The sequence below is a fragment of the Staurois parvus genome, unplaced genomic scaffold, assembly GCF_062004578.1.
Source record: "Staurois parvus isolate SC_StPar_1 unplaced genomic scaffold, SC_StPar_1.0 ptg000449l, whole genome shotgun sequence".
Taxonomy (NCBI): domain Eukaryota; kingdom Metazoa; phylum Chordata; class Amphibia; order Anura; family Ranidae; genus Staurois; species Staurois parvus.
Genome location: NW_028318245.1, coordinates 3,589,104 through 3,604,481, shown reverse-complemented (window position 1 = coordinate 3,604,481; position 15,378 = coordinate 3,589,104). Strand labels below are relative to the sequence as shown.

Below are 15,378 nucleotides of genomic sequence, written 5' to 3'. Positions count from 1 at the left end.
AGGTACACAAGAAGTGATGTTGAGTACAGACAGGAGGTAATGTTGGGTACAGACAGGAAATGATCTCAGGTACAGACAGGAAGTGATGTTGAGTACAGACAGGAGGTGATCTCAGGTACAGACAGGAAGTGATGTGGGGTGAAGACAGGAAGTTCCTGATGAGAGGTGACTTATTAGGTAAAAGCCAGGAGGAATTATCGGATAACGAGGTAGATAAGGTCATTTCTTTTTTTTCCGTTCTTTCTATTTTTTTCCTTCTTTTTATGTTTTTTTTAATGCATCCAACTGTTTTCTTCATCTCCCTCAATCCCAGCAGCCCTCTCCTCTGCCATGCGGGACTCTTTGCCCTCCATAGGACCCTGCATACAGCACTGGGCTCCCGCTGCTTCCCTCCCGGGGCTACACCTCCTGGGAACATGCCCCGGTCGCTAACCACATTCCACTGGAGTACACTGTGCTACCCTCCCCCCCCCCCCCCCACGCAGCACAGGAGGTCACTTCTCCACATCTTTGGTCAACAGATCTCCTGGGTCCCCGGAGACTCTTCTTGAACCCCACGAGGGTCTTCTACTGTTTCCCATGTGGTGGGTTGGACTGAACGTGACCAGAAGCCACCCTGGGCCAGGCATCCAGAGGTCCTCTAGCACTATGGATGCGAGGGGGTGGGTCTTTTTCAGCTGTAGCAACAGCCAATCAGGGCACAGTCTAAACTCCTCTACCCTTGCAGCTATCAAAGAAGGGAAGATGGTTGAACTGGATGGACTTTTGTCATTTTTCAGCCAGACTATGTAAAAAAAAAGTCCTTGATGTTGTTGGTTTCGGGTTTCATAAGGACCAAAACCAGTACTATACTTGGCATGGATGCCCCTAGACCTATTTGGTAGAGTTGGCTGTCATGGTGACATCCATGGGTACAGTACAAGCATAGTCCAGTGACACTTATAGGACGGGGCTCACAATATAGACATTCCCGGCCATTGTCATGTCTACATGTCCTCCATCATACATGGTCAGTACTTCTTAGTAAAAATGGATTCTCTCCAATCTTATATTTATCAGGTAATACTTCTCTTGAAAGCCCAACTTGAGATTTGAATTCCACTCCCATCCTGTTCTTGTTGTTGGTCACCTGACCAGAAAGTGAACACAAGGATCTCTACAAGGACGTCATGATGGACAATCAGCTGCCCCTCACATCACTGGGTAAGAGGAGACTTTATTGTGAAGGAGAGAGCAGTACGGAGGGTCCACCTTGATCCCCCATCATCTGATAAACACATAGAAACAATGGATTCAGTCAGTGTGTGTGTTTCCTACAGATGGATCCAGTCATGGGAACCCACCAGAGAGATGTCCCCGTCGTCTGAATTCTCGGGATTCCACACAGGAAGATCACAGCATCCCTCACCATCATCAGGTAGATGGATCCAGTAATTGGAACCCACCAGAGAGATGTCCCCGTCCTCTGTATTCCCGGGATTCCACACAGGAAGGTCACACCATCCCTCACCATCATCAGGTAGATGGTTCCAGTAATGGGAACCCACCAGGGAGATGTCCCCGTCCTCTGTATTCCCGGGATTCCACAATGAAAGGTCACACCATCCCTCACCATCATCAGGTAGGTGGGACTGAGCATGAAGACCTAAAAATGTATCCTGAGCTATAAGATGACATTCTTCTTTATTCTACCATCTTTGGGGTTCAGGATGAAGAACTGAAAGACATCAAACCTGAAATGAAAGAGGAAGAACACATGTTTGTTAGTGGAGATCAGCAGCCGATGGGTGGTCCTTTATATTCCAAGGGTTCTACAAAGGAAGCTCACCGTGTCCAGGTAGAGGGGCAACAGAGATGAAAAATCATTGTAAAAACTATCAGATAACATTCTTATACAGTATGTAATATTTTATTATTGGCAGTCAATTTTTCCAGATATATAATTTTTATCATTTTCAGGTTCAGGAACAAGACATAAAAGTCGTTAAAGTTGAAATTAAAGAGGAAGAAGAAGAGAGGTTGGTGAGTGGAGATCAGCAGTCTATAGAGGAGGGGGAGATGACTGTGAAAAGTAAACAGGAGGAATCTTCTCTTTATATCAGCACAAGTAAGTAATAAACACTAAATGCGGAAAAAAGTAAATTTTCATTTTTCTTTGAGTATAAAAATGTATTTGAATAATTATCAGGTAGAGATAATGTAAACCATGTGGAAGGCTGATCTCCATCCCTCAATATAACGGCACGTTCCCAACAAATGAGGAGGAGATACTGGACACCATATGAAAGGTCCATCTTCATTCCTCAATATAACGTCATGTTCCCAACAAATGAGGAGGAGATACTGGACACCATATGGAAGGTCCATCTCCATTCCTCAATATAGCGTCACGTTCCCAACAAATGAGGAGGAGATACTGGACACCATATGAAAGGTCCATCTTCATTCCTCAATATAACGTCACGTTCCCAACAAATGAGGAGGAGATACTGGACACCATATGGAAGGTCCATCTCCATTCCTCAATATAACGTCATGTTCCCAAAAAATGAGGAGGAGATACTGGACACCATATGGAAGGTCCATCTCCATTCCTCAATATAACGTCATGTTCCCAACAAATGAGGAGGAGATACTGGACACCATATGAAAGGTCCATGTCCATTCCTCAATATAACGTCATGTTCCCAACAAATGAGGAGGAGATACTGTACACCATATGGAAGGTCCATCTCCATTCCTCTATAACGTCATGTTCCCGACAAATGAGGAGGAGATACTATACACCATATGAATGGACCATCTCCATTCCTCATATTTTCTGTTCTGATTGCCCCAATTACATGCCGGAGCTCTGAGATACTGTAGAGCGTTCGAACAACATGCTGTATATGACTTCTGAAGGAAGAATTCTTCTAACATGGAAACGTTGATTTCCAACAGGTGGACTCTATTTCTGGGATAGATTATCTTCGGAATATAAAGCAGATGAAGATGCCACCACACAATGTCCTCCAGGAGAAAATTCCGATACACAAATGAATCAGAGACCTCAACAATTGGAGAGACCAATGGATCCCTCTAAATCTGAGGAATCTTCTGATAGATCACATATTATTACTCCAGATATACATCTGGGATCTCACAGTACAGATACTTCAACAGTTCCATCTAATCTCAAGGGATCTTCCATGAACGATGAAGGAGATCACACTGGAGAAGGCTCATTGTCATGTACGGTGTCTGGGAAATCTTTTGAAGAAACCAGAGAGCCTCCTATACACCAGAAAAATAACAAGAATGCACGTCTGTTCTCATGTGTAGAGTGCGGGAAATGTTTTAATCAGAAAGGTAACTTTCTCAATCACCAGAAAATTCACACAGGTGAGCGTCCTTTCTCATGTTCAGAGTGCGGGAAATCTTTCATTCAGAAAGGAAGCCTCCTTATACACCAGAGAATTCACACGGGTGAACGTCCTTTTGCATGTCCTGAGTGCGAGAAATGCTTCAGTTTGAAAGCGCAGCTTGTTTTACACCTGAAATATCACAGGGATGAGCGTCCGTTCTCATGTGAAGAGTGCGGGAAATGTTTCAAAGAAAAAGGTGGCCTTCGTAAACACCAGAAAACCCACACGGGTGACCGCCCATTTACATGTTCAGATTGCGGGAAATGTTTCCTTCAGAAAGCAAGCCTAGTTTTACATCAGAAAACTCACACCGGGGAGCGTCCTTATTCGTGTTCAGAGTGCGGTAAAAGTTACATTCGGAAAGAAGGGCTTATTATTCATCAGAGAATCCACACGGGGGAGCGCCCGTACTCATGTTCAGATTGTGGGAAATGTTTCAAGGAGAAAGGATGCCTTGTTCAACACCAGAGAAGTCATACAGGTGAGCGTCCCTATTCATGTTCGGAGTGCGGGAAATCTTTCTCCCTTCAGAAAAGCCTTAACATACACCAGAGAGTCCACACGGGCGAGCGGCCTTTTTCATGTACAGAGTGCGGTAAATGTTTCTCTCAGAAACACATACTTGTTGAACACCAGAGACTTCACACGGGCGAGCGTCCTTATACATGCACGGAATGCGGGAAAGGTTTCACTCATAAAAGCGCACTTTCTGCACACCAGAAAATCCACACGGGTGAGCGTCCTTCATGTTCAGAGTGCGGGAAAAGTTTCTCTCAGAAACATATACTTGCTGAACACCAGAGACTTAACACAGGAGAAGGTCCTTATTCATGTTCGGTGTGTGGGAAAGTTTTCGCTACAAAATGTGCGCTTGCTGAACACTGGAGAATTCACATGGACTAACAGCCTTTGTATTGAGATGGATAACTGTGCCTTGCAAAAGTCTTCACACCCCTTGAAATTTTCCCACACTTTGTCACATGACAACCAAAACCGTCAATGTATATTACTGGGATTTGATGTGATAGATCGACACAAAGTGGCACATAATTGTGAAGTGGAAGGAAAATGAGAAATGGTTTCCAACATTTGTGACCAATAAATCTATGAAAAGTGTGGCAGCATTTGTATTCAGCCCCCTTTACTCTGACACCGCTAACTAGAATCTAGTGGAACCAATTGCCTTCAGAAGTCACCTAATTAGTAAATAGAGTCCTCCTGTGTGGCATGTGATCTCAGTATAAATCCAGCTGTTCTGTGAAGCCCTCAGTCTCTGCATCAGATTTGCCCAGTTTCACGCAGAATTTCACGTTGGCTCTTTGTCCTAATTCGCTGTCCATGATAAAACAGCAGACGGGGTAACGCACGTGGTCAGAATAACACCAGTTGCCGAGCTCCCGATGTACACGGGGTGAAGTCTTTTGGCACACTGACTTAGGAATGTTGGTGTTCCCTGTGACCGTGCGTGCTGCTATCTGTTGGCGCATTGAAAAAAAACGACTCTAAACTTTATGATACCACGTCGTAGATCTAGGTCTATGGGAAGTTTAGCAGTACGGTTCTCTAAACATAAAGTGCTGACTCGGGGGCCCCACATGGACCGCACCATGGAAATAATCTGTGCTATTTCATGGCCGATGTACGTCATTGTTCTTTTTTTTCCTCAAAATTTCTTGACCCAAAGGGTAATCGGGCGGACTGACCATTTGGAAACTCGGGCACTGCCCAAGGGCCTGGGGTCAGTAGGGGGCCCCATGAGATGCCCCTGGTACCTTTTTCATAGACTTTTTTGAGTTTGGGCAAGGACACAGGGGCCCCATGATCCCCTATTGGCTTCCATTGGACCAGCCCTTGCGTAATGCTTATGAAATTTGAGTTTTCTTTGACTTCGCTGTGCAAGATTTTATTTAGATGTATTGTGTGTTAATCACTTCATCTGCAAAAAAAATAACAAATAAAGCTCTACACTTGACAACATTCTGTTCTGGGTCTTCTTTGACAAATGAACATCCTGCCGAGACGATCGATGATTGGAAGGTGCTCAGTTCACAGAGATTATCCCTTGGTGTCTTGTCATTGGAACGGAGAGTGCAGAAGGTCCAGTTCCTCGCGTGAATCAGATAATATTTCGATGGATCGATGGAGACGGTACAAACGGCGCATAGAACGTTCCCGTCATTGCCATTTTGGTTGTGCTCCTCATGGTCACAGTGATCAGTTTCATAATTTCACACTCATTATCTTCATCTATGATAGAAGGGACATACCCATCATGTCAGTACATGTGGTAAGTAGAGGAGGACCCCCCATACATTGGCGGGTAAGTGGAGATTAGTTTCATAGTTGGTGAGTGAAGAAGTGCCTCCTGATATTTTAGTCAACATGAAGAATGTCCTTTACATTGGTGGTCAGTGGGAAGAATATCCTTTACATTGGGGGTCAGTGGGAAGAATGTCCCTTACATCGGGGGTCACTGTGAAGAATGTCCTTTACATTGGTGGTCAGTGGGAAGAATGTCCCTTACATTGGGGGTCAGTGGGAAGAATGTCCCCTACATTGGGGGTCAGTGGGAAGAATGTCCCTTACATTGGAGATCAGTGGGAAGAATGCCGCTTACATTAGGGGTCAGTGGGAAGAATGTCCCTTAAATTGGGGGTCAGTGGGAAGAATGTCCCTTACATTGGTGATCAGTGGGAAGAATGTTCCTTACGTCGGTGATCGGTGGGATTAATGCCCCTTACATTGGGGGTCAGTGGGAAGCATGTCCCTTACATTGATGGTCAGTGGGAGAAATGGCCCTTTTATTGGTGAAAAATGACACCTTACATGGACAGTCAGAATTAAGAATGTCCCTTACATGGCTAGTCAGTTGGAAAAATGCCCCCTTACTTTGGTAGTTAGTGGGAAGAATGTCCCTTACATTGGTAGTCAGTGGGAAGAATTTTCCTTACATTGATGGTCAGTGGGAGGAATGTCCCTTACATTGATGGTCAGTGGGAGGAATGGCCCTTTTATTGATGCAAAAATGACACCTTACATGGACAGTCAGAATTAAGAATATCCCTTACATGGGTAGTCAGTTGCAGAAAAATGTCCCCTTACTTTGGTAGTCAGTGGGAAGAATGTCCCTTACATTGGTGGTCAGTGGGAAGAATGTCCTTTACAATGTGTCCCTTACATTGGTGGTCAGTGGGAAGAATGTCCCTTACATTGGTGGTCAGTGGGAAGAATGTCCCTTACATTGGTGATCAGTGGGAAGAATGTCCCTTACATTGGTGATCAGTGGGAAGAATGTCCCTTACATTGGTGATCAGTGGGAAGAATGTCCCTTACATTGAGGATCAGGGGGAAGAATGTCCCTTACATTGGTGGTCAGTGGGAAGAATGTCCCTTACATTGGTGATCAGTGGGAAGAATGTCCCTTACATTGAGGATCAGGGGGAAGAATGTCCCTTACATTGGTGGTCAGTGGGAAGAATGTCCCTTACATTGGTGGTTAGTGCGAAGAACCTCCCTAACATTGCATTCATCAAAAAGCAGAAGCATAATAAATCACTTAAAATATTCCAAGCAACAAAAAAGCAGGATATCAAAAACCTCCATTAGGCCAGAGTCTGCTAATGGTTGTCGTAAAAAGATCTCGAGCAAGTCTGGTTTTGACCTGATCTTGAATTCACAACACACGGTTTCACTCCCTACCCAACTCCGAGCACCGTTCCTTGGTTCAACTCCCTACCCAACTCCGAGCACCGTTCCTTGGTTCAACTCTCTACCCAACTTCAAGCACCGTTCTTTGGTTCAATTTCCTACCCAACTCCAAGCACTGTTCCTTTGTTCAACACCCAACCCACCTTTCAGTACCACTACATTTATAGGATATAGACCCAAGTATCATTTAGAGGTGCTAAGTAATTTGTATGGAATTTGGTAATGATAGCAAGAAAAGCTGTAAAATAGATCCCCTGAAGCCAGTGACAATAGACCCCCCCCCCCCCGGCAACAGTAGATCTTCCCACCAACAATGGACCCCACAACAAAATACCCCTCCAACAACAATAGATCCCTCCCAGCAACAATTGACCACTCAGCAACATAAGGCCCACCCCCAGCAATAACAGATCCCCCACCAGCAACAGTAGACCTCCAGCAACATAAGTCCCATACCTAGCAATAACAGATCCCTCACCAGCAACAGTAGACCTTCCCAGCAACAGTAGATCCCTCCCAGCAACAATTGACCACTCAGCAACATAAGACCCACCCCTAGCAATAACAGATCCCTCACCAGCAACAGTAGACCTCCCCAGCAACAATAGAACCCCCCCCCCCGTAAAAAAAAAAAGATCTCAAGCAACAATATTTCCCTCAGCAGCCAGCATCAACAGACCTGGAGGTTCCAGAACTGCATTCCCCCGCGTTCCCACTGAAAAAAGCCCTGGATCAGCCATACATTTATGACCATTGATAAGTTAACTGAATGGCATTGATTGTCTTGTTACAATGGCATCTAGAAGTTGGTGGGCTATATTAGGCAATGGGTAAACATGTTGTCCCTGAAGCTGACGTGTTAAAAGCAGAATAAAATGGACATCACAGTTGCTTGTATATGGGGCTGTGTACTTGCAGACCAGTCAGGGTGTCCATGCTGACCCGTGTCAACAGCCAAGTAAGCCTACAATGGGCACGTGAGCATCAGAACTGGACCTCGGAGCCATGGAGGAAGGTGGCCTGGTCAGCTGAAGCACATTTTGGGTGGGTGTACGTCACCTGGAGAAGAGATGGCACCAGAGTGCACTATGGTAAGAAGGCCAGGCAGCAGTGGCCGTGTGATGCTTTGGGTAATGCACTGCTGGGAAACCTTGGTTCCTCCATTCATGTAGACATTACTTGACATGTCCCACCTATCTAAACATTGATGGTGACCAAGCCCACCGCTTCATGGAAATAGCATTCCTTGATGTCAGTGGCCTCTTTCAGCAGCATCATGTGACTTACACCCTGCAAAAATGGTTCAAGAATGGTTTGAGGAACACGGGGTTGATTTACTAAAACCAGTGAGTGCAAAATCTGGTGCAGTTGTGCATGGTAGCCAATAAGCTTCTAACTTCAGCTTGTTAACCAAAAAATCTGGAAGCCGATTGGTTTCTATGCAGAGCTGCACCAGATTTTGCACTCCCCAGTTTTGGAAAATCAACCCAATGGGTTTGAGCTGTTGACTTGGCCTCCAGATTCTCCAGATCTCAATCCAATCGTGCTTCTGTGGAATGTGCAAAAAAAACAAGTCCGATCCATGGAGACCCAAATTCCCAATGTACGGGAGTTAAAGGATCTGCTACTGACAGCTTGGTGCCAGATACCACAGCGTACCTTCAAGCAGGGGCGGACTGACAATTCATGGGGCCCCCCGGGCAATAGGGGATCATGGAGCCCCTGTGTCCTTGCCCAAACTCAAAAAAGCCTATGAAAAAGGTAACTGGCATCCCATGGGGCCCCCTACTGACCATGGGCCCTCGGGCGGTGCCCGAGTTTCCAAATGGTCAGTCCGCCCCTGCCTTCAAGTGATGTCCGACGAGGCAGCAGGGCTGTTTTGGCAGCAAAAAGGAGGTCTACTCAATATTAGGTGGGTGATCACAAAGTAATGGCTAATCGGTGTACATACTGTATATATAAAAATTTAAATTGATATTTTTGATACTTTAATTACTGATATTTTACTTTGATGTATAAAATATGCAAAGAGATTGAAGATTTCACCGTGATGCAGGTTTTCATATCCAAAAGGATAACGTAGGCAGCAGTATTTATATTCTCCACAAGATGGAGATCTCAAGAGCATGGAACAAGAAGGAAGTGAGGTAGGGTGAAGACAGGAAGTTCCAGATAAAAAGTGACTTGTTAATAAATATGTTTGGAGCCACTTCCGGATCTCAAGGTAAATGAGGTAATATCATGCTATTTTAATTTTTGGCCATTTAAAGGTCGAACTATAGAGCCATTTATCCAACTGTCCATCCGGAGCCTCTGGTTTATAGACCTGATACGTCCTAAATATAGAGCCATTTATCCAACCGTCCATCCAGAGCCTCTGGTTTATAGACCTGATACGTCCTAAATATAGAACCATTTATCCAACCGTCCATACAGAGCCTCTGGTTTATAGACCGGATACGTCCTAAATATAGAACCATTTATCCAACCGTCCATCCGGAGCCTCTGGTTTATACACCGGATACGTCCTAAATATAGAACCATTTATCCAACCGTCCATCCAGAGCCTCTGGTTTATAGACCGGATACGTCCTAAATATAGAACCATTTATCCAACCGTCCATCCGGAGCCTCTGGTTTATAGACCGGATACGTCCTAAATATAGAGCCATTTATCCAACCGTCCGTCCGGAGCCTCTGGTTTATAGACCGGATACGTCCTAAATATAGAGCCATTTATCCAACCGTCCATCCAGAGCCTCTGGTTTATAGACCTGATACATCCTAAATATAGAGCCATTTATCCAACCGTCCATCCAGAGCCTCTGGTTTATAGACCGGATACGTCCTAAATATAGAACCATTTATCCAACCGTCCATCCAGAGCCTCTGGTTTATAGACCGGATACGTCCTAAATATAGAACCATTTATCCATCTTTTACTCCAGAGCTAGTCCAGTGATACTAATAGGAGAGGCCCCACAATATAGTCATTCTATGTACCTCAGTCAGGCTTATTTTCCCCCTTGTTTTGTTTGACAATCATCCCCTGGACAGGAAGTTACTTTATCCAAGGGATGTGTCTGGATGGTGACTGTATCATTGTGTGTGTCAGGTTCCTATAAGGTGTCAGGATGTCACTGTCTATTTCTCCATGGAGGAGTGGGAGTATTTAGAAGGACACAAGGACCTCTACAAGGACGTCATGATGGACAATCAGCCGCCCCTCACATCACCGGGTAAGAGGAGACTTTATTGTAAAGGAGAGAGTAGTACGGAGGATCCACCTAGATCCCCCATCATCTGATAAACACATAGAAACAATGGATTCAGTCAGTGTGTGTGTTTCCTACAGATGGATCCAGTCATGGAAACCCACCACAGAGATGTCCCCGTCCTCTGTATTCCTGGGATTCCACACAGGAAGATCACACCATCCCCCACCATCATCAGGTAGATGGATCCAGTAATGGGAACCCACCAGAGAGATGTCCCCGTCCTCTGTATTACCGGGATTCCACACAGGAAGATCACACCATCCCTCACCATCATCAGGTAGGTGGGACTGATAAACTGGAACTAAATAAACTCTATGATATGAGATGACATTCTTTTATATAATCTCTTTATTTTACGAATGTTTTCTATCATCTTTGGGGTTTAGGGTGAAGAACTGAAAGACATCAAAGTTAAAATTAAATTAGAAGAACAGATGTTTGTTAGTGGAGATCAGCAGCCTATGGAGGGTAGTTCTTTATATTCCCGGGATTCCACACGGGAAGATCACAGCATCCCTCACCATCATCAGGTAGGTAGGACTGAGCTACAGAACTAAAGGAAAAATAAATTCTGTTATGACATTCTTACATATAATCTTTTCTATTTGCAGTTACTTTTTTCTAGATGTTATATTCTATCATCTTTGGGTTTAGAATGAAGAACTAAAAGACATCAAAGTTGAGATTAAAGTGGAAGAAGAAGAGAGGTTGGTGGGTGGAGATCAGCAGTCTATGGAGGAGGGGGAGATGGTTATGAAAAGTAAACAGGAGGAATCTTCTCTACGTATGGACAAAAGTAAGTCACAAACACGAAATGCAGAAACAATTTTATATTTTTTCTTTCATTTCTAGTACTATTTAAATAATTACAGGTGGAGATAATCTTTATGGTGTGAAAGGTCCATCTTCATTCCTCAATATAACGTCATGTTCCCAACAAATGAGGAGGAGATACTGGACACCATATGAAAGGTCCATCTCCATTCCTCAATATAACGTCACGTTCCCAACAAATGAGGAGGAGATACTGGACACCATATGAAAGGTCCATCTTTGTATCCTTTGTCTGGTTTGTATTCATGTTTTCTGTTCTGATTGCCCCAATTCAATGCCGGAGCTCTGAGATACTGTAGAGCGTTAGACCAACATCCTGTATATGACTTCTGAAGGAAGAATTCCTCTAACATGGAAACGTTGATTTCCAACAGGTGGACTCTATGTCTGGAATAACGGATCTTCAGAATATAAAGCAGATGAAGATGCCACCACACAATGTCCTCCAGGAGAAAATCCCAATACACAAATAATACACCAGAGACCTCATCACTCGCAGAGACCAATGGATTCCTGTGATCCTGAGGGATCTTCCCATAACCCACAAACTATTACTGCTGACACCAATCTGGGATCTCACCATCCAGATACACCAACAGATCCATCTCACCTCAAGGGATCTTCTGTAAACCATGAAGGAGATCACACAGCAGAGCAATCCTTGTCATGTATGGTATCTGGAGAATCTTTCAAAGAATCAAGAGAGCCTCTTACACATCAGAGAAGCGAACGACCTTTCTCATGTTCAGAGTGCGGGAAATGTTTTGTTCGTAAAGATAACTTTCTTAATCACCAGAGAATTCACCAAGGAGACCGTCCCTATTCATGTTCAGATTGTGGAAAGTGTTTCACTTGCAAAAGCAACCTTCTTAACCACCTGAGAATTCACACAGGCGAGCGTCCATATTCATGTTCAGAGTGCGGGAAATGTTTTAATCAGAAAGTAGACCTTGCTACTCACCAGAGAAGTCACACGGGTGAGCGTCCTTTCTCATGTTCAGAGTGCGGGAAATGTTTCCGTGACAAAAGAAACCTTCTTAAACATCAGAAAATTCACACAGGTGAGCGTCCCTATTCATGTTCAGAGTGCGGGAAATGTTTTTTTCAGAAAGTGGAACTTGTTAATCACCAGAAAATTCATACTGGTGAGCGTCCTTTCTCATGTTCAGAGTGTGGTAAAGGTTTCATCCATAAAGGAAACTTTCTTAAACACCAGAAAACTCACACAGGTGAGCGTCCTTATTCATGTTTAGAGTGCGGGAAAAGTTTCATTCAGAAAAGTAGTCTTGTCTTTCACCAGAGAGTTCACACGGGTGAGCGCCCTTATTCATGTTTAGAGTGTGGAAAAGCCTTTACTCAAAAAAGACATCTTGTTATCCACCAGCAAATTCACAAGAGTGAGCATCCTTTCTCATGTTCAGAGTGTGGGAAATGTTTCAATCAGAAAGGAAGCTTTCTTAATCACCAGAGACTTCACACGGGTAACCTTCCTTTTTCATGTTCAGAGTGCGGGAAATGCTTCAGTCAGAAAGGAAACTTTCTTAGTCACCAAAGATGTCACACGGGTGAGCTTCCTTTTTCATGTTCAGAGTGCGGAAAATGTTTTCGTCATAAAGGTAACTTCCTCAGTCACCAGAGGTGTCACACAGGTGAGCGTCCTTTCTCATGTTCAGAGTGTGGGAAATGTTTCAGCCGAAAAGGAAACTATCTCCTTCACCTGAGAATTCACACGGGCGAGCGTCCATTCCTATGCTCAGAGTGCGGAAAATGTTTCATTCAGAAGGCACACCTTCTTAATCATCAGAGAATCCACACAGACGAGTGTTCGTACTTATGCTCATAGTGTGGTGTATGGTTTAGAGAACGAAGAAACCTTCTTCAACACCAGAAAATCCACACGGGTGAGCTTCCCTTTAAATGTTCAGAGTGTGGGAAATGTTTCTCTAAGAAAAGAGACCTTGGTAATCACCAGAGAATACACACGGGCGAGAGACCTTATTCATGTTCAGAGTGCGGGAAAGGCTTCATTCAGAAAGTACAACTTGTTAAGCATCAAAGAATTCACACAGGGGAGCGTCCTTATTCATGTTTAGAGTGCGGGAAAGGTTTTAATCAGAAATGTATCCTTGTTCTTCACCAAAGAATTATGTAATGTAAAAGCATTGGACAAGCCCATGTGTCATTATTATTAACCACTTCCCGCCCTCATGACGTCATAGGGTCCTCAGCCATCTCTATGACCCTGGGAAGCCGGAAGCGATGTCATCACGTCACATCCGGCACTGGCGGATGTAAGCACTGCCATTTCTTTTGCTGGAAAGCTTGAAATTATTATTTATTATTATTATTTTTTTTTTTAATTGCATGCTTTCCAGCATAGAAGAGGGATGTGGGGGTCTTACAGACCACAGATGTCTCCATAAATAGGGATGCTTACATTTATTATCAATGGAATCCGGCTCCGTTCACACCTATGCAGTTTGGCTTTTTATTCATTTTTCTACACGCATTTTTAACGCATTTTTACCGCGTTTGTTTAGCTTTTTTATTTCTTTTTTTTTTTTTTACAGTGGAATTTTTTTTGTTGCAGGGCAGAATAATAAAATGCAAAACACAGTGAAAACGCACTACCATGCAATTCAGCAGCTTCTCCATTGTAACCCTTCGCCCTCCAGAGGGTTCTCCCCCACCCCCCCTTCCTGACCAGGTTTTTTTTTTTTGCATTACGGCGCTGCGTTATTTTAACTGACAATTGCGCAGTCATGCAACGCCGCACCCAAATTAAATTTACGTCCTTTTTTTTTTCTCACGAATTGAGCTTCCTTTCGGTGGTATTTAATTGCCTGCATGTTTTTTTTTTTTTTAATTTTTTGCGCTATAACAAAAAAAGACTGACAATTTTGAGAAAAAAAACAATATTTTTGACTTTTTGCAGTCATGCAACGCCGCGCCCAAGTGAAATTTGCGTCCCTTTTTTTTTTCTCATGAATTGAGCTTCCTTTCGGTGGTATTTAGTCGCCTCTGCATTTTTTTTTTTTTTAAATAAGCTGTTAAAGTGTATTTTTTTTTTTTCAAAACAATTGTGTTGGAAAAATTGTTGAGCAAATACTATATAATGTAAAACATTTCAGCGACCACAATTTTATACTCTGGGGTCTCTGCTAGCGAAAAAAAAAAGTGTGGGTGGGGGTTGTAATTTTTTTAGCAGATAAATGGTGATTTTTACACGTAGGACGGAAATGCCAGAATTGAACAGCTTGGGAAGTGATTTCATTTGATCATTAATATTTCATCTACTTCCTTTTTTTTTTCTATGTGATTTTTTTCTATGTTTCTATCATTCTCCTCCTTTTTTCTTCCTTAGTATCTTCTCTCATTTTGATGAATTTTGGGATGTGGTGCCGCTGAGCTCCCCTCCGCATTCAATCATTCTTGTTCTCTGAATTTGATCTTTCTTTTTCTTCAGCTATGCGAGATTGAAAGAAATGATTTGATTGTGTGTTAATCTCTCGTTCTGCTTTTCTAAAATAAAGAAAGTAAAAGCTCTACACTTTACAGTATTCTGTCCCTTTTTTTTAATTGATTTATTCCAAATTATTTATTTCACATACTTATATGGTGCCGTTAGTTTATGCAGCACTTTACATATATATTGTACGTTCCCATCAGTCCCCGCCCCCAAGGAACTTACAGTCTAAGGTCCCTAGCTCACATTCATACATACACATACTAGGGCCAATGTAGACAGGAGACAATTTACCTATCAGCATGTCTTTTGAGTGTGGGAGGAAACCAGAGTACCCGCAGGAAACCCACGCAGGCACAGGGAGAACATGCAAACTTCAGGCAGGTGGTGCTGTGGTTGGGATTTGAACTTACGTAACCTTAGGTTGGTGATCACTGGGCAGATGTTCTCCTACATTGGTAGCCAGTTGGAAAATTGTTGCCTTACATTGGTGATCAGTGGGAGAATGTCCCTTACATTGGTGGTCAGTGGGAAGAATGTCCCTTACATTGGTGGTCAGTGGGAAGAACGTCCCTTACATTGGAGGTCAGTGGGAAGAATGCCCCTTACATTGGGGGTCAGTGGGAAGAACGTCCCTTACATTGGGGGTCAGTGGGAAGAATGTCCCTTACATTGGTGGTCAGTG

The 15,378-nt window shown here is 43.6% G+C and overlaps 2 protein-coding genes across 4 annotated transcripts in view; both read left to right on the top strand.

The window, feature by feature from the left end:
* Positions 1-14,777, top strand: part of LOC149453355 (uncharacterized) — a 101,380-nt gene extending 86,603 nt beyond the window's left edge. The window contains exons 1-4 of one of the 2 annotated variants that reach the window (XM_089688285.1): positions 10,545-10,670; positions 10,780-10,923; positions 11,048-11,189; positions 11,602-14,777. In XM_089688285.1, coding sequence (XP_089544411.1) covers positions 10,828-10,923; positions 11,048-11,189; positions 11,602-13,070 — 1,707 coding nt within the window. In that variant the 5' untranslated portion in view covers positions 10,545-10,670; positions 10,780-10,827 and the 3' untranslated portion in view covers positions 13,071-14,777. Of the gene's footprint in view, positions 1-10,544; positions 10,671-10,779; positions 10,924-11,047; positions 11,190-11,601 lie in introns of those variants that run through there. The other variant, XM_089688284.1, reaches the window with a different exon arrangement.
* LOC149453356 (uncharacterized) lies at positions 106-5,384 on the top strand. Of its 2 annotated transcripts, none has more exons than XM_089688379.1 (6): positions 106-218; positions 1,060-1,203; positions 1,422-1,621; positions 1,709-1,837; positions 1,960-2,107; positions 2,944-5,384. In XM_089688379.1, exons 2-6 carry the CDS (start codon positions 1,170-1,172, stop codon positions 4,308-4,310), a joined length of 1,878 nt encoding a protein of 625 aa, XP_089544505.1. In that variant the 5' UTR covers positions 106-218; positions 1,060-1,169; the 3' UTR covers positions 4,311-5,384. The 2 variants fall into 2 exon arrangements, with proteins under 2 accessions (XP_089544505.1, XP_089544504.1); XM_089688378.1 differs by having other exon boundaries at positions 1,320-1,621.
* Positions 14,778-15,378: the final 601 nt, after the last annotated feature.